Genomic DNA, 21,353 nt, shown 5'->3' with positions numbered 1-21,353 from the left:
CTATAGGGCCATGTTGTTGCCTAAGAGGGCTATGAGTTGTCTATAAGCTATGTTGATACCTAAGAGAACTATGTGCTGTTATGGGGCTATATTAATGCCTAAGAGGGCTATGTGACTGCCTACAGAGCTAGGGGACTACCGATAGGGGTATATAGGTTGAGTAGCACCTTTCGGGCTTATGGGGGCCTGAGTGGGTGGTTTTGTGTGCTGTTTGTACCTATCGAGCTTATGGGGGCTTGGTTAGGTTGTTGTTTTATTATTTTTGACAAGTTTAGATTTAGGAGCAGGTCAGTACACTTATCTTATCCTTGATTTATTTATCAGATTATTCCAGTATATATCAGGATACCTCATCATAGTCTATTGCCTTTCATACTCTGTACATTATTTTGTACTGACTCCCCATTGCCTTGGGGGAGTTGCATTCATGCATGCAGGTCCTGATAGACGATCGAGTAAACCTCTTCAATAGCAGGATTGAATTTTATCCGGTTGGTTTGCCCCTTTCCTTCGGAGCTGCCAGAGTTGGGAGGTTTGTTACCTTTTGTTATATATATCTTTATGGGTAGGCTGGGGCCTTGTCCCGCTAATTTTTACTACTCTTAGAGGCTTGCAGACTAGTGTGTGGGGTGTATAGCTACGTTATGGCCATACTGACCTATGTTGTTGGTTTGCTGAAGCTTGTGAGCTGTTTGATGTATTGTATTGATATATACCTGCTTTTGATTTTGGTATTTGCGTGTGGCTGCCATGCGCTAGTTGCAAATGGTTCAACAGGGTCGGCTCGGGTCTGAGTTTTGGCATTAGGAGCCAGTTGTGCCCCTCAAGTTTGGGGCGTGACAGAAATATACATATTAATAGTCATAGCAAACATAAAGTTTGCTATGGAGCGCAATTATATAAACTATAGTTATAGCATACAAATATGATTTTTATGTTTGCTAAACCTAAAATTTGCTCTTATTAAAGATAGATGTTTTTAAATATTTTTTCATTTATTATTATTTGTCATTTATTCTTAAAATATATTTTTACTTTTACTTGTCAATTTTGACATATCAAGAAATGACAATTTTTTTTTCATGTTTTACCATCAGCATTAAATATTTATTCTCCAAATTATTTTCAAGACCTAATATTAAACATCATTTAATAGGGATGGTGTGTATCAATAATTATTTTTTAAATGGATGTGTCAAGTCAAACAGTGATAAGTAAAAATGAACGGAGGGAGTACTTGTCGTTTTACAAAATTAATACAAAAGGAACGGGAAAAACTATATAACTAGATATATTTTGTCACCATATATACATATTTTATCTCTAGTTTAAAAATTACCCATAATACCACTTTTGAATAATTATACTATATATTTTAAAAAGTTATATAAAAAGTTAAATCAGATACACAAATTCCTTAAATATGGTATTGAATAATTATCCTAAAATATAATCTCCTTAATTAATGGGACATTAATAATTCAAATTTTACTTTATCTCCTATCACACTAGTCGTTTCCCTCCCCAATCTCATTATCGGTATGTATCTCACCCCACCCTCACGTAATTCACACACATCCATCTTCTCAACTTCTTCCTCCACCATAATACATGTTTGGATGTACTAAATCAATAACTAATTCTTGATGATTAGTAATAACTAAAGAAGTAAGATTTTGTTCAGTTTTTCGCTAATATTCGAATGTATCGAGAAGATTTCACCACTTTTATGTATTTGAGTTAGAGTTTCAATTTTTCTAAAGTTCGATATTAGATTTTACATTGTTTGAAGTTAGTCTTTATCCATAGAGCAATGTCTCACAATGTCACGATGCAAATTAGGTTTGTGACCGGGGCTAAGGGGAAACAATCTCAAACCAAGCCTTAACATAAATTCACAGAAAATCGGGTAGAATTTCCTTTGTTTTTTGGCCTATCAATTTTTCCTTGTCTTAGAAATCAATAAATACATGCAGCTAATAACATTCCTAACTCATGACTCAATATTCATCAACAATTCAATCGTTAAACAATTATATCAATTCTTCTCCAATTACGAAAAGAAGTTTAAAATTAATCATTTGACTACAACACGAACGAATAATCATGACTATAATAAATGATTGACAAATGTAGCGACTCTAAAAGTTTAAAACAGAGAAAATAACAATTTGATAAATCTCTTGTCGAGCGAAGCAGGGCTCACTAGATGCTATCAGATCACACTCTTTAGTTAATGAAATGCCCGTCAATACCACTTGAGTTCTCTGTAAAAACATTTAGCAAGGAGTGAGACGTAAGCTCAGTAAGTAATAACACCTAACCAAAATCAATTTAATGAGGGACAAGTCAGAAAACATGTTAGTATGATAATCAAAATGATGAATCAATGTGTCCTTTCAGAAACGATAACAATAATCAATCTTATTTGTCTCATATAAGCAAAATCAATGTGAACTTTTAGAAATAATGAATCAATGTGTCCTTTCAGAAACGATAACAATAATCAATCTTATTTGTCTCATATAAACAAAATCAATGTGAACTTTTAGAAATAAACTCATAAAAACACTTTCATAGCAAATCTTATATTTGGGAGGTTTCAAATCATGTAATCAGTGTGGCCTTCTTCTTTAAGAAGTAACCAATGACAGTAAACTCCTCATAAATGAGTTAAACACTCATATCAGTAGATCCCTACTCAAGGGATGTCGGTAAAAGTATGCTAGTTTTATCTTTCCACTAGTAAGGGCTATATCGGTAATCTGTAGCTACAAGGTGCACCAGGTCTAACGAACCCGTTGTTAGCTACAAGATTCGTCAAGGTCTACTCCCATTTATACTTTTCTTTGTAATCAGTAGAAACATTTCAAAATTTTATAAGACATTTAGGTTCTTATCAAATCATAGTTTATGAAATTTTAACCAAAAACATATGTCAAAATATTAATTTTTCAAGTAAATGTTAAACTCTTTCGATAACGGTAATCATATCTCAAGTATCAATAAACATGTCTTATAAAAGCGAGTTCATCTTAAATAACTATAAATAAAAATCGTGCTGGTCGACCGTAGTTTGTGTCAGAGGTTGGGTAAGGGAAGTCTCGATCCACGGACACAGACCACGGGCCGTGGTCTGATCTACGGACCGTGGGTCTGTCCGTGAGTCGGGACTTAGCCAATTTTCTGAGCTGGTTTGGGGAGGGGTTGTAGTGGTCAACCACGGACCACCAGCACGGGCCGTGGTCTGACCTACGGTCCGTGGATGGTGACCGTAAGTTGTACCTGCAACTTCTCGAAATCTGTATTTTGGTTTGTTTCGAATACGGGGTGTTACATATTGTCCTTCTACTTTTCTTTCATCTATCCTAAAATATAAAAACTTTGTCCAATCATTAAACGTACTCACTCGAATGCTAAGAATTTAACAGATTCTTTTATCTCTTTAACCCTTATTTTCTTAAACTTACAATCCTAATTCTATAGTCATGAAATCTGTGAATTTAAATCTTTAAACTAAGTTCAGAAAATTTACTTTTCTTTTCTCCTTCTCTCTTTCATTACGAATTGAAGCTTTTAATTTATCTTCGTTGATCCTTTACAGAGGAGCAAGATAGAAGCTTCTTGTATGTTTTCCTTCAAATTTACCAAGTAGCTGAAGGGAATAACTTAAAAGAGTCTACTATTAGAGCCTTTCATGTACATACGCAGGAAGTGGGCTGAAGCCCTCCTCTTTTTTTTCAAAAATCAATTTAATTAGGTTTCCTTTCCACTTTCTTCCTCTTTTTATTATAAAAAAAAAGAAAAAATTAAAGACTTTTCTGCCCTTATTTAAGTAATGGGTGTTACACACAATTCACAAAATAGTATGAGTTCTTTATCTATAGAGCAATGTTTGAAGTTGTTTATACAATTTTTATTTGTTTGTTTTCATTAAGAATTTTGTAATGGGTGCATGATTTCAAACTTCATCAACCAATATTGAAGTCGAAAATAGATCTCATTTTAGGAACGATCCAATCAAAATGGCAAATTACTTTAAATTTTATTTAACAGATCAGATATACAACTGAACTCAAATACACGAGTAGTGCAACAAGACGTAGTGGAGTCTAACATATAGGTTTGGATTTTTTTCTAAATAATTTTTTAATATATTGATATTTTTTAACAAAGATTGATGTGCACGTGTTTTGATTTTCAATATATTTATGTTTTTCACGTTGTTTATGATTTGGGTATTTGTAAAGAAAAGTCAGATGTATCTCAATCTATTTTAAGTGTCTATTGTGTTTTTGTATTTCTTTATGAATTGGGGTTTTGTATAAGTAGATTAAATTTGAAAGATTATGTAACTTATATAGATATATCTAAGTTACATAATTTTCTAAATTCAATCTACTTTTATATTATAGAGTAAAAAAATCATATCTATTATAAAGAATAAGGCCAACATCTTTCAAAGATTTAGCTACTCACGCTCATGATATGGAGTTAAGCATGTCCTCTACCGAAAAGGATATGACATTTGTCCATGAACCTCGCAAAGGAAGGGACAAGCAGAAACCCAAGAGATGGAGCAAATTTGTGCCCAGGAATTACAAGAAATAATCCATGAATGTCAATGTATCGCCTATAAAGTTCACAACGAAGGAAAGCAAGAAGTAAAGTGTGAAAACCACTTTTCAAGCGCGTTCAAATCAAAAGTCGACATTGAGGAAGATGCAAGATAAGGAATACCGCCTCTTGGATTCGCCGCCACTACAAGATGGTTAACCTCATAAGATCTTGCTCTATACTCGTCATCTCTGATGGATCGCAATTAGCTTGTATTCGATTGCTGAATTTTATCCACTGCTTTCCTTTGCTGTCTATTTGCCATGTAGGCACTATGGAGTTTCACCACATACGCCTTGGGTTATTGTCGTGCACCAGATCGAGAATAATTATCTTTTTCCTTTCTTGAAATTAAAATTGCATTAAAGGGCACTTTTGTTATTTAGGTATTGAGTTATCAAAAAAGAATCTATAATAACTTATATATTTAGAAATTACGTAAAAAAATATTACAAATCACAATGGTTAACTACTTAAAATATTTTTAAAAACATATAAAAATTTACGATCAAATAAAACTGACTCTTTAAATTTTATCTGTGCCACATATTGGATTAAAGGGAGTAAATACATTTTCAATAATTTATATGTTTGTATGTTGAAAGTATTATGAATTAAAATAATTTTATTTTATTGATTCTTGAAATTCTATACGTGTCATATAAGTTGGGATAGGGAAATAATATATATTAGACCCATAACATATTTGATTGACTTTTCAAATTTCATATGTACTACATAAATTGAAACAGATGAATAAATACATAAAAGAATATTTATATATTTTAAATTATAAAGTACTATAAATCACCATAATTAATGACTTAAAATAATTTTAAAAATTCTTTTAAAGTAATATTGTAGGTGAATAGTGGTAGAAAAGGACACGAGTTTTGCTACAATTGAAATCTCACGCCTTAAGGTGCATGATGTTGCAATCTTTAAATTAATTGACAATTTGACTTGTGTCGGTAGTACCTGCTATTCACTCATCTATACATGAATATTCTTTTTTTTGTATATATATATATATATATATTTTAAATCTAATTTATGTATTATAATTTAAATTTTGAAAGCTAAAATTTATATATTTTAAAATTATATAAAAAAATATTAAAATGATGCTAATTAACAAACCAAGATAAAAATAAAATTTATTTCAATAGAAACATATACTATATTGAGGGTAAATTTGAATATTTAGTACTTACTTATAAGAAAAAGAGAAGAAGCAAGATAAAGTGTTTTTGATTAGCTTAAAATGTGATTGATTATGGAATAACATAACCCAGTTATAAGAATCATTAAAGGCGGAAGGGTAGCTTTCTAACCATTTTTTTTGCAAGTGTTCAGCCTCCCATCCATTTCCGTCGAAGTATAATAAATACTAGCAAAACACCAAAGATTTATAACTACATCTCATCATTTCTCTTCTTTCTTTCTTCTAATCATCAATTGATTCAGTGCTGAATTGTGAGAATGCTAATCTACGGCCCCCTTTCACCTGGTCAGGTTAGTCTATTTTTGGTTCGCATTTTGATCCACTTTTCTTTCTTTTGGGTTTTGTATTTGGTTTGTGCTCAACATGTTTTGTATGAAGTTCAAATATTTGCTTCCACTGTTAATGCTCCTCATTTTTTGCAAATCGGTTTATCAAGTTGGGTATTCTATTGCTGAATGCTTTCTGGTTATCGGTGATGAAGTTTACTTGTTCAATAACATACTTCAATTCTCTCATTGTTGTTGGACTTTGGGTTTTGGTTCAAATACTAGTAGTTTAATGTTATCTGATTCTTCTTATGATTTCGTAATTAAAATTCGGACGTGTTTGTTCACTCTGTTACATCTTGCACTGAGTGGACTTGTTTTACTAAGCTGCGTTTGTTTCATAACTTCCCATTTGATTATGGAACTTAGAGTTAAACTTTATTTTTTAAGGGGTTACTCCCACTTCACATCATAATAGGATGTTGAATGCTTTTGGGTAAGTGGCATTTTCGATGTTCTAATGTGCGACTCCTTTCTGATTACATTTTCAAACTGGGCTTTTATTTCTTTGATTCCATGTATAATGGGACTTTTGAGCTTTGAGTCTTGTTTTGTCTTCTTGGTTTCAAATATCATAGCATTGTCGTAGAGTTTTATAGTTAGAAGGTGGTTTACATGATTTTTGCCATGTGATCAAGTGTTTGTAGTTCTAGGTTTCAATGAGTTGATTTTGGCTATGTTGCTCCGACTCTTCAAAAATGATGCAGCACCCGTGTCAAATTCTTCAAAAATATAACTACTTCTGGAGAACCCGACACGCACCCATCGACATTTTTGAAGAGTCCGAGCAACATATGATTTTGGACAATGGATGATTGATATATCAAAATGTAACTTTCCTCTAAATGAATTACAGGTGTCATTTTTTCTTGGAATTGTGCCAGTATGTGCTGCTTGGTTATATTCAGAGTATTTGGAGTACAAGAAAAATTCAGCATCATCCAAAGTGTAAGTGGATTAAACCTCTTCGGTTATGTATTTTGGCAGATAAATTGTTGTATGGCGATAGCAATTTATTTAAAAATTTCTCGACTATATGATGGCTCTTTATTAATTCCCCTTATAAAGAAATATGCTTCTTATTATGGTTGTTGTTGTTATTACTATTTCTTCTGTTATTGTTGTTGACACTTCCTCTGCAAAAATATACATTAGGGAGCATTCATTTGTGTGCTTTTGTCTCTCTACAAAAGCGTCTTTTAATATCAAATCAGATATGATGGTAATTGATAAGTGTCATAAGATGTGCGAATAATAATTTTCCAGTTCCTTGATATCTAAATATGATATGATTCCTTTCTTAGTCCGCGGTATGTTCATTCATCTGCCCATTCATATCTTCCTATCTTATCTCCTAGAATTAGTGAATGAAGGTGGCAGGTTCTTCATGAATATATGTTTTTCTAAAAAAAAATAAGTGTGTATATCTTTATTGTACCTCAAATCTGTGATGCATGTCTTGACCAAGCGAGGGCTTTCATCTTCAATCTAATTTAAATCTGGAGAGTTCCTCTTACATATTGCAGTAGGCATTCTGATATCAATTTGGTAGAGTTGGGAAATGAAGCAGTCAAAGAAGATGATAGAGCTGTCCTATTGGAAGGAGGTGGTCTTCAATCAACATCGCCTAGAATCAGAAGTTCATCTGTGACATCTCAGATTGCTAGGTTTGAAACTCTATATTTACGCTAATCAGATGAAATGCCAGTTCATGGAACTCATGTAAGGTAAACACCTCAGGTTTTTCTTGATGGATGAAACTTTCTTGCTTGAAAATCGATCAACTCTGAGAGCAATGTAAGTGGACTTTCATGATTTGAAGACTATGGCTCAACTTGTTGTTTCTCATCTCCCCTATTTATCTACAGATCAGAGTTTGGTGCCCTTTTGACTTACTTTTACCTATCTGACCGTACAAATCTGTTTGGTGAATCAAAAAAGGTACATTAAACCTTTTCTTTGTCTTTGTGTTTTCTTCATGAGCCATTGACATTGTTTATAATTATTAACCAAAGAAATATTGGAACATTCCTTTTGGGGTAAAAGCATGAGGATAAGTTTAACTGTGCAGCATATGAACAATTGACTAATTTAGCAGGGATAGAAGCAGCTTTCTTTCTTCTATCCTTTTTTGTCTGTTTCCTCGTTTGCTACAGTTTGACTTTTTAGGTCACGTATTTTTCAGTATTAGGATGGAAAAGGTGATGTTTTTGTCCTGAATACTGTTACAACACTGGAGCACCCTGTTATTGTGCTTACAATAATAATTTTACATAAAACTAAATAGGCCCATGTTCTATGCTATATCTGGATGGAGCATCTCTAGATCCTTTGACAATGTGGAGACACAGACTCAAGGATTACGAGTACATTCCTTCAAAATAAAGAAGCAAGTACAACTGATCAAGAATCCTTAACTCTATTTTGTGTATTTTTTTAATTAGTTCAAGATCATTTGCAACTTTAGATAAATTCCAAGGTTCTAGTCTTTAATGTATCATTTATGTGCCGGAAACTGGTTATATGCAGTTGCTTGGTTCTAACTAGCTTTTGCCTCTTCTTTTGGTTGTCTTTGCAGAGCTACAATCGTGATCTTTTCATCTTCCTCTACTTCCTTCTCATCATTGTCTCAGCAATCACTTCTTTTAAGATCCACCATGATAAATCTCCTTTCTCCGGAAAATCTATAATGTATTTGAATCGGCATCAAACTGAAGAATGGAAAGGATGGATGCAGGTAGCTCATCTCTTGAAGTATTCACTAGCTGATAATCTATGATTTCTTGTCTCCTGATTTGTCCTGCATATGTTGGCATGAAATCTGACTTTATGTTGTAACTTTATCTTTCACCTATTGTTGTGAATAATGAATCTCCTCATTATACTAGTATGGGATTGGAAATTGTTGGATAATAGTAAATGGCTCTACACAACGACAAAACTTGGACATGCTTCTCCCCTGTGAGTATGTGAGCTCCCACGAAAATGGAGAAAAGAAAATAGGATACTAGTGTAGGGCTGTAGGCCACTAGGAGAGAATAGGATGTCTGAGTGTGAACAAAATTCTTCTCCAAGGGGGGCTTGCTTGAGTAAGGAAACACCGAAGTCCATCTGAAGTATTTATGATGGCATAACTTATATCAGAAAAAAATTATGGCATAATTTAAAAGTAAACCAATTGCAATTGCATCTTGGAAATACTTGTTTCCTGTACCACTTGGACAACCAGGCAATCTTTTGAATAACTTGGAGTCAGTGACGGTATTCCTTCTCATAAACATCTGCCAGTTTATTTTCTGTCTACAAGTTTCTGTTGCATCCGCCATACACTTCTGGATTCTCACAATTTAATTTCTTGTAACAGGTATTATTTTTAATGTATCACTACTTTGCTGCCACCGAAATTTACAATGCTATACGAGTTTTTATAGCTGCATATGTATGGATGACTGGGTTCGGGAACTTCTCTTACTACTACATCCGCAAGGATTTCAGCATTGCAAGATTCACTCAGGTAGTATCTGCCCGTTGACTTTGCAGATCTTTTATATTGAATTTTCCTTAATTGGCAGTGCCTCTGAAAGATTTAGTCTTTGATGGACAGATGATGTGGAGGCTTAACTTCTTGGTATTCTTTAGCTGTGTTATCCTTAACAACAATTACATGTTGTATTATATATGCCCCATGCACACTCTTTTCACACTGATGGTTTATGGGGCCCTTGGTATATTCAACAAATACAATGAAAATGGGACAGTTATTGCCGTTAAATTCATTGCCTGCTTCTTGGTTGTTATTCTGATGTGGGAAGTTCCAGGAGTCTTTGAAGTGGTTTGGAGCCCATTTACTTTCTTCCTTGGTTGGTACCTTGACTTTGCTTCTTTTTGTTCTTAGTAGTCACGACTGGTTACTAACACCTGTGTGTATGTATGTATTTTAGGATATGCTGACCCAGATCCTTCAAAACCAAAGCAGTCTCTCTTGCATGAATGGGAATTCCGTTCAGGTCTTGATCGTTACATATGGATAATTGGGATGATATATGCATACTACCATCCAACAGTAGGTTCTCATTCAGAGATTTATCAATTTTTACCTGTCATTCAGTCCACTTATGAACTTTTGCTACTGTCAGAGCAGAGCTGAGGATCCTTTTCTGAAATTTCAGCTCCTTTCCTTAACAATGTTAGTTCATAAATGGTTCAAGTTTCATATATCAGGTAGAGAGATGGATGGAGAAACTTGAGGAAACTGAAGTGAAACGTAGGATATCAATAAAAGCAGCTGTTGCCCTAATGTCACTCACGGTACCTCCTCTCTTTTGCCGCTGTCTGAATTTTCGAACTTCTCTCCCTTGTGTATTTATCATACAAATGTCAGATGGGATATCTTTGGTATGAGTACATATACAAGCTTCCGAAGGTCACATATAACAAATATCATCCTTACACATCTTGGATACCGATAACGTATGTCTTTTTTCCCCTTTACTTGATTGCTCAGTTATTTTGGGAGTTTCTTCTTCCACTAGTGAATAATGTGTTGCATGTTTCCTTCTAATGTAAATTTTGGTGTTCTTATCTAACAGTGTCTACATATCCTTGCGGAATGTTACCCAATATTTTCGTAGCTACTCATTAACCCTTTTTGCGTAAGTAAATTTGCATTAAAAGTTTTTTTTACAGTTCATTTTTCATATGTTTGAGTTCAAGGAAAGGCATTGAAAGCCAGTAAATTCATGACAGACATGTATAAGTTGATACTAGATATTGGATTTTGTTTATTACTTCAAGACAGACCACTTATTGCTTTGTTGACCTGCAGATGGCTTGGGAAGATCACTTTGGAGACTTATATATCCCAAATCCATATATGGTTAAGGTATGAGAGATGAATTAAAGGTTAATTTGTTTCTTGCACATCCATTACATGATTTTTAAGATAGTATGCTTCACTAGTTCCTATTGATTCATGATACTAATTCCTTCCTCTGATATGTGTATAATGTCATCACAAGACTAATGTAAGTTTCACTTTTGGCTGTTTATTGTGTGATGTTCCTCAAACTCTGATCTTATTTGGTAATTGACTTTGAGCTGGTTATGAAAAAAGATATTATAATAGGTATTTGTGTCACCTCGGAATGCTGGAGTTGGCTTAACGTTTTGGCATACTAACCACTAATTACAATGTGATTCTATGGAAACAAAGAAATCTTAGTAGTTCTGCTTCTGTTTTTAAAAAGATGAATTGTGGGTATGAACAAATGTGTACATTTAACATAGAGGTAAATAAACGCAGATCTGGTGTGCCAGACGGACAGCCTAAAAAGTTGCTGTGTTTGATCCCCAACTACCCATTGATGAACTTCATGCTTACCGCTGCCATATATGTTGCAGTAAGTAGATTAATTTCTTGTTCATTGCCTTTCATGAGGGAAAAGAATGAAACGCAACGAATCAGTTTCCTGTTTCTTCATATATGTGCAGGTCTCTCACAGATTATTTGAATTGACAAACACTTTGAAATCCACATTTATTCCCATGAAAGATGATAAACGTCTTGGCTACAACATAGTTGCGGCTTTAGTTGTATCAGGTCTTCTATATGTCTTGTCCTCTGTATTTCTAAGGGTACCTCAGATGCTGGTAAGTCATTCTCTTTAGTGTTTGCTTCAACTTTTGCATTTCTCAAGTTTCTATAAGAATGATCAGAAATCTCGAACAGAAAGCAAATGTATGCTTATAGAAAATTCCAAGTTGACATCTATCTAGTGAAAAGTGGAAGTTTCTCATTTTTGAAAGAAAATCAATCCTTGTAATGAGCTTGTTTCTAATTTACAGGTGTAAATGGGTAACGTACATTATATGAAGGCAGATACAATTTGTGAGCCAGCTACAACTGGGTACAGTTTCTTTTTTTAAATGATTAAACAGAGAGATACTCAACCGGGTTATAGTTCTTAGTTTAGGATTCTTTGTATATAAAGTCTGGCTCTTGAACTCAAATTTTGGATTGTGCAGTTTGTATTTTTCACATTTTGTAATGTATACCTTCTATCTGTGAGGTGATGTCCCAGTTTACTAATTTATATTGTTCTACCACAGTAATATATTTGAAAGGAAAATGTCATTTCATCCCATAAAAAAGCTTGTATTTCTGCAGAAAGGCATGCTGCTTCCCAGGAATGTCACTTAAAAAATTGCACACTTTCGTTTTGTATATTCCGAAACATATTGGCATAAAAAACGAAAGAACAAACAGGAACGTATAAATTACATGTCTGCTGAAAATCAAGGTGGAGCAGTTTCAAAACCTGTATCTGTCTATCTTTAAGGCAAAGCCAACCTAAAGTCGGAATGTATAACTCGTTTCAAGAGCATCACTTATATCAAGAAAAAGGATCGACTGCAAGAACTTTGAACCTAAATAATTAGATTAGGCGAAGATAACCAGCTCATCTATATCATTCAACAGTGATTAGAAATGTCTAACTGCTTATACAAATACTCAAGCTTTTGAACTCCAAATATAAGTCACCTAACAAAAACTTTAGTCAAGATCAAAATGTTCAACTACTCCCAACTCAAAAGTTTGAACCAGTGGTTTGTTCTGCAGTAATAATCTCGGGCAACTTAAAAGAAAGGAAACATCATGAGTGCAAACTTTGAATACCACTACTTTGAACTTGAAAATGTCTAGCATCTTCTTGATGTGCCACGTAAGCTAGCTTCCACCATCAAGGAGAGAGAAGATCTTCATCTCACACAGGATCCTCAGAATATATGCACAATGTCATACGCAAATCTTTCGTGTGTTAAGGAATTATAGGATACAACACCATGCAAGTGATGATATGGTAAATGTACTTAGAAACTACGCAAGAAATGCAAGGAAGATATTGGCACTGATACTGCCAGTTTATCTCTGCAAATTCTTTTGAAAAACTTGTTTTGGTCAAAAGTTTTCAGAACTTCTTCTCAGAGAAACTTCGTCAAAATACCTTTTTTTGGTTGAAAAGTCTTCTCTTAAAAGAAAACAAAAAAGATTGAGAACCCTTAGAACACTTTAAAAGATCTTACAATCATGCATATATGTTTTGTTCCGAACAATTTTTTCCTCAACAAGAGCGGTTAGTATTCTTAGGAGAGAGGATGTAACGTAGAGGATAATATGTTGACAGCAACTCTAACCTGATAATACCTGTACAGTCATTCCTATCTTATTTGCGATGATAGTAAAACTTTAAAATTTTGACAACAGACATACTTCTTGGGACAGGAGATGAGGACAAAATAGTTCAGATAGTTTTATTAAGGGAGGGAAAAAATGCATGTCTTATCTTTAAGAAGACTACAACAGATAAGGATACGTCCAGAAGAGCACAAATGACTGCAAAGAAAAGAAACAATGTCAATCGAGTGTCAAATATAAAGCTAGATTTACAATTTGAAATCATCATGCAAAGATAGTAAATTCCTCTCAGTAATCAAGCAGTGGAACTGCTGTGCCTCAAGTTATAAAAGCTTATTCCAGGAGGCCAAAATAAACAATTAAAAGACTTTAACTATCATGAGACAATTACGGAGTGTTTTTTTCTATAAAAAAAGGGGTAAGGCAGTTAGAAGAGGGTGTTCAGAAAAAGGAAAATGGAATTCTTGGAGAGTTCTACCTCTCGAATATCTGGAAAGGTTGTGATCTGTTTAATCGTAGGTTATGTATTATATAATTTAAGTTCATTCATGTCTTAGGATGTAATTTATGGTGTTGGCAGTGTCCTATTGATTGTTTTTCAGATTTCTTGTTGTAATATCAGTGTATCTAGTGTGAAACAGCAGATATTTGTTCCTTTATTTACTATTTCAGCAGTAAAGTCTATCAATTTGGTATTAGAGGATGGTTAGTGGAATGGAGGGACAAGTCGAACAAGTGGAGACTGATTTGACAGGGGTAAGAGAAGATGTCAGAAAACTGGAAGGATGGTTTCAAGAAATGAGAGAGTGTCTTGCGAGAATTGAAGCACAAGAGAGAACCGTGATGGCAGAAGCATCCCTTTCTCAAACCAGATCCATCGGAAACCAAAAAGAGGGAAGCAATGTCAACTTGGCCAGGGAAAATATGGGAAAGAAATTTCGGGAACTACAACTACCAGTTTTCGAAGGAGAGGATCCTTTAGGATGGATTTACAGAGTGGAACGGTATTTTGCAGTGAATGAAATTTCTGAAGCAGAAAGATTACAGGCAGCAGGTGTTAGTTTGGAAGGAAAAACCTTGAATTGGATTATTGGATAGAGTCTTGGCAACCAATGTTACCTGGGAAGACTTCAAAGGGAGTTGTTAAACTGATTTCATCATTCTCAAAAGATCAATCAGTATGATGTCTTAATGGGGCTGAAGCAGGTTACCACGATAACCGCGTTTCATGAAGAATTTGAAAAGGTGTCAGCGTCTATGAAGGAAGCGTCTGATGGACAATCTGGCGTATTTTTGAATGGGCAGAAAGAGGAAATTTGAGCAGAAGTAATGCTTACGGGATCAAACATTGAAAGAGATAAAGGAGATGGCTCAAAAGGTGGAGTATCGAACTTCTGTTTTGCAGCAAGTTCAAAGTTCTAAATTTGAACCAAATAAAGGAAGTTCAGGCAACAAACCAGTTGGATTTAGACCCAATCATCCTAAAGTCACAAACATAGTTGAAACACGTGACTCAATAACCAGATCAGTAGGTCGTAACAACAATTCACTAGTTCATACTGCCACGAAGTCGACTACTTTGGTAGAATAATCAGAGGAACAGTTCAGAAGGTTGTCTGATTCAGAATTTGCTCGAAAAAGACAACAGGGGTTATATTTCAGATGTGATGAAGAATTTGTCCCCAATCATCGTCGTAAAAATAGGCAGCTTAACCTATTGATTATTTCAAGCACCCAATACAACTGAAGATGGTATGGAAGAATTCTTTGAGTCTACCGGAAAAGATGTAGTTGAAGGGGAAACTAAGGGTGCTACGATGGTGTAGAATCTACAATTTCCAGACTTTCACTTTGAGGACAAGGTGACCTTTGTAGGGGAGGGTAATGATGTGACTCAAGTTATAAAAGCTTATTCCAGGAGGCCAAAATAAACAATTACTCCCTCCGTCCCATTTTATGTGGCACCATTTCCTTTTTGGTCAATCCCAAAAAGAATGTCACATTTCCTTATATGGAAAGTATTTAAAGGTATAATTCCTCTTTTACCCTTGTTGGTCTCACTTAATCTTAAAATAATACTACAATACATTATGAGGAGAGAGAAAGTGAGTCTACTTTTTAAAGGGCAATTTGGTAAACATTTCAAAGTCTTCATTTATTTTTTAAACTCCGTGCCCGGTCAAATGTTGCCACATAAAATGGGACGGAGGGAGTAAAAGATTTAGTAACTATCATGAGACAGTTACAGGGTGGTTTTTTCTGTAGAAAAAGGGGCAAGGCAGTTAAAAGAGGGTGTTCAGAAAAAGGAAAAAGGAATTCTGGGAGAGTTCTAGACTCTCAAATATCTAGAAAGATTATGATCTGTTTAATCATAGGTTATGTATTATGTAACTAAAGTTCATTCATGTCTTAGGATGTAATTTATGGTGTTGGCAGTGTCCTAGTGATTGTTTTTCAGACTTCTTGTTGTAATATCAGTGTATCTAGTGTGAAACAGCAGTATTTGTTCCTTTATTTACTATTTCAGCAGTAAAGTCTATCAGAAACTATTATGTTGGATACTATATCAAAACTAAAAGGTAGTTCATAGGCTACCAAAACCTAGAAATCGACCCTCCACAGATTCCCAGAAAACCTAAGAATTCCCAGTAAAAAGACCAAGAAATCAACACTCATCACCCTAAAAATAATTAAGAAGATCCACAGGAATACTGATAACATGATTCTAATCAACAAAATATCACCGAAATAAATAATATATTCCAATAATTAGTTAACTTAAAGAGAAATTTGAAGAAAGAAAAGTTAAGATGCTATGGGAAGAATTCATAACAGGAAAATGAATGAGAAAAAAACTTCCAAAAGGGCATTGAAGAAACAGGGAGGAAAAATGAAGCAGGATAGACAAATTAGTCAGGGCTTCAAAAAAATATTACTCCCTCTGTTTCTGTTTCAATTTGTTTGTCCTGTTTTGACTTGGCACAAAGTTTAAGAAAGTAAAGAAGATTTTTAAATGTACCAAAATGTTCTTTAATCTTGTGGTCTTAAAGATGTCATGTGGAAAGTTGAAACTAAAGAGTTGCCAAAAAAGGAAAGAGACATTCTATTTGAAACGGACTAAATAGAAAGTAGGACAAACAAATTGAAACGGAGGGAGTATAATTTTGAAAGACAGTTCTAGAATATTCTACCCCTTTAACCTTTTCTTATGCAGGTGATTGAGAAGGTAGATGAACTATTTCTTGATCAAGGATTATAATAAACAAAGAATGCACGAAGAGATCTTATTTAGAAGTATGAATGTAAAGAAGTACCATAAGCCCTCCGAAAAATCCATCAAGCAAGATTCTGTTCCAGCTGTCAAAGTAGGAGTGGATTGAAAACTTGGCCTTCGCCGTGAGTGCTACTGAAGTCATTGCCATGACAAGGAAATAAAAGATAAATCCTGTCAAGCTAGTAAGTCCCAGAATGCCGGCAATGACACCACCAATGATTGCCATGAATGTGCGGCTGAACAATAGAATGCTCAATATAAATGGAGATATCTAATGACAAGGAAAAAATGTACTAGCTTAGAAAGACGAATAGAACCCAATTTTACTTGTTCACATATGATTGACTGCTCGTCTCAATCATATTTTCATTCTTCCTTCGGATCCAACTGTGTGATCGAGTAGTTACATTTCTTTATAGACAGTTGCAACACAGAGCTTGGATTTGTTTGTTTATTTTTCCTTTTTACAGATAAGTTTATGGAGCTTGGGGTTGCTTTGTTGTAGAGGCAAAATGACAAGGATAGTCCCAAGACTTCCTCTAGCATTGAAAACAGGTACAGGTAGTAACTGTTCAATTACTCAAAAAGCTATTACTTACTGATCAAAAAGAAATTATTCAAAAAACTACAACTCATTCATAAATTATAACTTGATAAGGTAAAATTTCCATTAATAAGATTACAATCTGCAGTTATTGGTTTAGGGGTATAGGTTGTTTGTTTGATGATTGATGTACTTGTAGGACTTTACTGAGGTAAAAGAACAGACATTTATAGGACCATACGCATTTCCTCGAGCCATTAGAGGAAATCATACAACTACACCAAGGGTAACATACTTTCTGCTTAAGTGCAAGGAGTAATAGTCTTGGGTGAAGGGAAGATAAGAAGAAATCAAGGACTGCAATACAAATGGTCATAATATAGAATAATCATACCAATGAAGAAATGTTATTCCACTTATGAAAAGATGTTAGCACTGTCGCTGTTTCATGAGGTTTGTTACCTAATTAAATTGATATCATGTCATATCTTTATTTTATATCCTAGTGACATTCCACCGAAATGATGCCTCAGTGAAGGAGTTGAAGCTACAGGTACACATATCCCTAATTTCAACCACTTGTTCAGTTGGGCTAACATTAATCTCACATGATTAAGGAAGAAATTCGCATCGACAGTCTGTATCAACCTACGTCCTTACTTTAAAAAAAAAAAAACCGCGAAATTATTACTAGCTGAAATCATCAAGGAACTATAATTTCAGTCCACCTCTATATGGTGTGAAAGTCAAACCAACCTGTAAAGAATAACTTTCATGTTGTTTTGCATATTCTCAGGATTGAAAGTGGGCAAATCATCCATACCGCTGCTCGACTTTTCAGTAGACCCGTTCGAGTTATCATGCCCAGCCATCACGACTTTTTGCAATTCTACAGCAAACATCAAAACAATAAGAATAGAGAAGCTCAGATGTAGATCGAGAATTGAACTTTGTGGTCACTGACTATCTCAGATTGAATTAATCAACGAATTTACCCAAAAATATCATATAATGAAATACATGGATCTCACATCCGGTTCAATTCAAACTCTTTCAGTTACAATGATCATAATTAAGAATTCACCAAAAATATTCTATATACATAAAAGACTAAAACTTTCTATCATGAATCACAGCCAGTTCAATTCAAACAATCAATCTCAGTAATGAAAAAGACCGATTCAATCAACACAATATAATAATTTGTTGTTTGGATCTCAGACTTAGTTCAATACAAAATAGGTCAGTGCAAAACTTAAGAATTTTACCAGAATGATTGAATTTATTGTTAATGGATCTGTTAAATTCAAACGGCAAGAAGAACAAGAGAAAGGGGTTTGGGTTTTAACCTGAAGCCTCTTTGCCCTTCTCCTAATTTCTCCTTCTTTTTCTTATCAATTTTTTTTATTTTAATCGGACTCCGGTAAGATTGAAAAACTAGTTTTCATTTTAATTTATGTCACATATTTTTTTATTTTTTTTTGGTAGTGTGGTATTTTAAACAAATATTGTTGGGGCTAATATATTTATATTAAATATTTAAGTTTAATAAATATTAATTTAATTTTATTAGGTTAATCTTTTGATATGAACCCACCATATTAAGTCTAAAATATCATAACATCTCATTTAGATATGAGCTTCTCTCGAAGTTTTGACTCTTTTGATATATTATTCGTTCGAAATGATTCACGTTTGCAGCAGATCAAATTTTAAAATTTGAGTTTTGAAGTTCCCTAGTGTCAAATTTTAATGAACATCAACTCAAACTTTCCTCTAAACAATTCAAAAAAAATTATATGAGCTCCTCTTGATGTCTCGATTTTTTTGATGTATTAGCCACTTAAAAATATTTACGTTTTACGATAAATCAAATTTTAAAATTTGAACTTTAAAGTTTTTTAGTGACGAATTTCGACTTGGAATTTGAAAGATATTGAATTTTTTTTAAAAAAAGAAAAACACATACATACCTACATACATAATTACATATAAAATCTACGAAAGATGCAAATGCAAGTGGTGGTAGTGACAAAAAAAAATAAATTGACCCTTCGGTCACTATTTTAACAAAAAATGGTCATTTTGGATTAAAATAGTGACCGAAAGATGACCTCCTTTAATTTATCCTAATATTTATCATCTATCAGTAAATGAAGACTATTAATTATTATTTTCTAAAAAGAGTTAAACATTAAACTTTAAAGGAACAAAGATAAGATAAATAAACAAGTGTATATGTGTTTACATCTCAATCAACCAACATTTTTTGGTTTAATATATTGCAACGCTTCTACAAAAATGGATTAATTTAAAACGTATTTATTGAGTTGGAGATATTATTTTATGTGTCAAGGCAACTACAAATTAGTATAAATTATTTTGGCATGATAATAAGTGTACGAGGTGTATCAAAAATTATTTAGGATCTAAGGGGAGTCCTATGACCCAATAAAGTTGAAAACCACTTAATTGAAGTTTTGAACGAGAGGACAGAAAGCCTTACTTCAAAATATCACTATTTCCAATATATAATGAGTAGTGTTTTCAAAAACGTTCTTTCGGGTGTGTCTCGAGGCGGGGCGTACCAAAAATGCTACGGAGTGCAAATTGAAGACGTAGATTCATAAGGCATAAGTTCTAAAATTTGGTGCATAAGATCTAAGCATAAAAATGTAAACCCTGGACGTAAAAAATTTGCTTTAAATCATATTTTTTTTAATTATTGGTGTAATGATATTTCTCAAACAGTAATTGTAATACTTTTTTTCTTCATTATTGGTTATTAATATATTTCTCAAATAAAAATCATAATATTTTTTTTATATATACGTTATATATTAAAATTTATTTATAAAATAATTAAAGTTTTACTTTTGCTTATTTTCTTAGTAATAAAACTTATAAACTTGAATATACATGAGACTACGCCCCGTAGATCCATAAGATTTAAGCCCTCTGTCTCGGGACTTACGTCTCACCCCGTACTGCATAAAACATCTCGTCTCACGCCCACTGATAATGAGTTATGCTTATATATTATTAAATCTTTTTTAATTTAGTTTTCAACGTCTCAAACTATTCATTATTTGAACATTTCTACAAAATGTTATGGATAATTTACTAAAGGATAAATTACCTAACTACACAACTTTTTTTACCTTATTTTCTATTATTCCCTACCATTTTAAAAATTTACAAAAATCCCTCTTTTCTTCAATTTCTTTCACTTTTTCAGATACATCACTCTAAACAATCACCCTCATGATTTTTTTTCCCTTTATTCACGCCTAAATCACTCCTCACAAATTATCTCCATCACTCCATTTTTGAATTTCAAATCTTTTCTTTTTTCTTTTCCAACTCACCAATCTTCTTCTTCATATTTCAAATCTTTTCTTTTTTCTTTTCCAGTTATCCAATCTTCTTCTTCGTCCACTTTTTTCTTTCTAATTAATCAATTATAGATTTTTTAAATTCATTTTAGCCTTTTCATCTATAAACTTCTTATATATATGGATGAGATATGTACGGGCAATCTTCAGAAAGAATTATCGAACAATACGAAGCAAAAGGAGCAGAAGAGAAGAGATGAATCGGCTATTTGTCATACGGCGATGGAAAGTTACATATGGATTCTGATCCATCGTTTAATATTGGTCTTACCCAATTAAGTTTACAAAAGAAGATCTCATCCCTCGTGTTTGTGATTCGAAATCGATGAAAGATGTATTCCAAGTTCTAAATTGCCCATTGAGAAAGATTCTAAAAAAAGGGGGAAGTAGAATAGGTTACTAAATACTCTTCTCTACCCAAGCTTCGTATTTCAATGTATCTAATTGATTTTGATTCATAATTTAATATATAATGCCTTCGTTTCAACACCTTTCTCTACCCAAGATTAAGATTTTTTATGTATCTAGTTGATTTTGATTCATAAATTTATGTATAATGCCTTCGTTTTAACTTTATGATACATTAAAATAGTCTTTGTTAGTGTTATCACTGATCTGATACATCACTGCTACAGTAACTTTCGTTGTTATGCAATGTATCATGTTCATATTTACGATATTGATACAGAACCCTAATATTGTTGAATCTTCGATTTTGTTTATCATGTTCAATGTAAATATACTTGATACATAAACACTACCGAATGTATCAAGTTC

The 21,353-nt window shown here is 33.4% G+C and overlaps 2 protein-coding genes across 3 annotated transcripts; one reads left to right on the top strand and one right to left on the bottom strand.

Annotated features, from left to right (window-relative positions):
- Positions 1-5,884: 5,884 nt before the first annotated feature.
- Positions 5,885-12,235, top strand: LOC102595580 (protein REDUCED WALL ACETYLATION 2). The gene is made up of 16 exons (XM_006337941.2): positions 5,885-6,132; positions 7,025-7,116; positions 7,695-7,835; positions 7,909-7,965; positions 8,037-8,109; positions 8,747-8,905; positions 9,533-9,682; positions 9,773-10,028; positions 10,110-10,231; positions 10,390-10,476; positions 10,550-10,638; positions 10,758-10,820; positions 10,994-11,050; positions 11,471-11,567; positions 11,659-11,817; positions 12,013-12,235. Exons 1-16 carry the CDS (start codon positions 6,100-6,102, stop codon positions 12,016-12,018), a joined length of 1,641 nt encoding a protein of 546 aa, XP_006338003.1. The 5' UTR covers positions 5,885-6,099; the 3' UTR covers positions 12,019-12,235.
- A 349-nt stretch (positions 12,236-12,584) lies between these two features.
- LOC102595034 (ER membrane protein complex subunit 6-like) lies at positions 12,585-18,623 on the bottom strand. Of its 2 annotated transcripts, none has more exons than XM_006337939.2 (5): positions 18,531-18,623; positions 17,938-18,070; positions 16,678-16,873; positions 13,542-13,561; positions 12,585-12,976 (listed from the first exon to the last, which is right to left on the bottom strand). In XM_006337939.2, the coding sequence occupies exons 2-5, from the start codon at positions 18,051-18,053 to the stop codon at positions 12,946-12,948; spliced, it is 363 nt and encodes a 120-aa protein (XP_006338001.1). In that variant the 5' UTR covers positions 18,054-18,070; positions 18,531-18,623; the 3' UTR covers positions 12,585-12,945. The 2 variants fall into 2 exon arrangements, with proteins under 2 accessions (XP_006338001.1, XP_006338002.1); XM_006337940.2 differs by having other exon boundaries at positions 18,450-18,535.
- Positions 18,624-21,353: the final 2,730 nt, after the last annotated feature.

This window comes from Solanum tuberosum, unplaced genomic scaffold (assembly GCF_000226075.1).
Source record: "Solanum tuberosum cultivar DM 1-3 516 R44 unplaced genomic scaffold, SolTub_3.0 scf00001, whole genome shotgun sequence".
Taxonomy (NCBI): domain Eukaryota; kingdom Viridiplantae; phylum Streptophyta; class Magnoliopsida; order Solanales; family Solanaceae; genus Solanum; species Solanum tuberosum.
The sequence above is the reverse complement of the archived record's forward strand: the minus strand, read 5'-3'. Positions and strand labels throughout refer to the sequence as shown.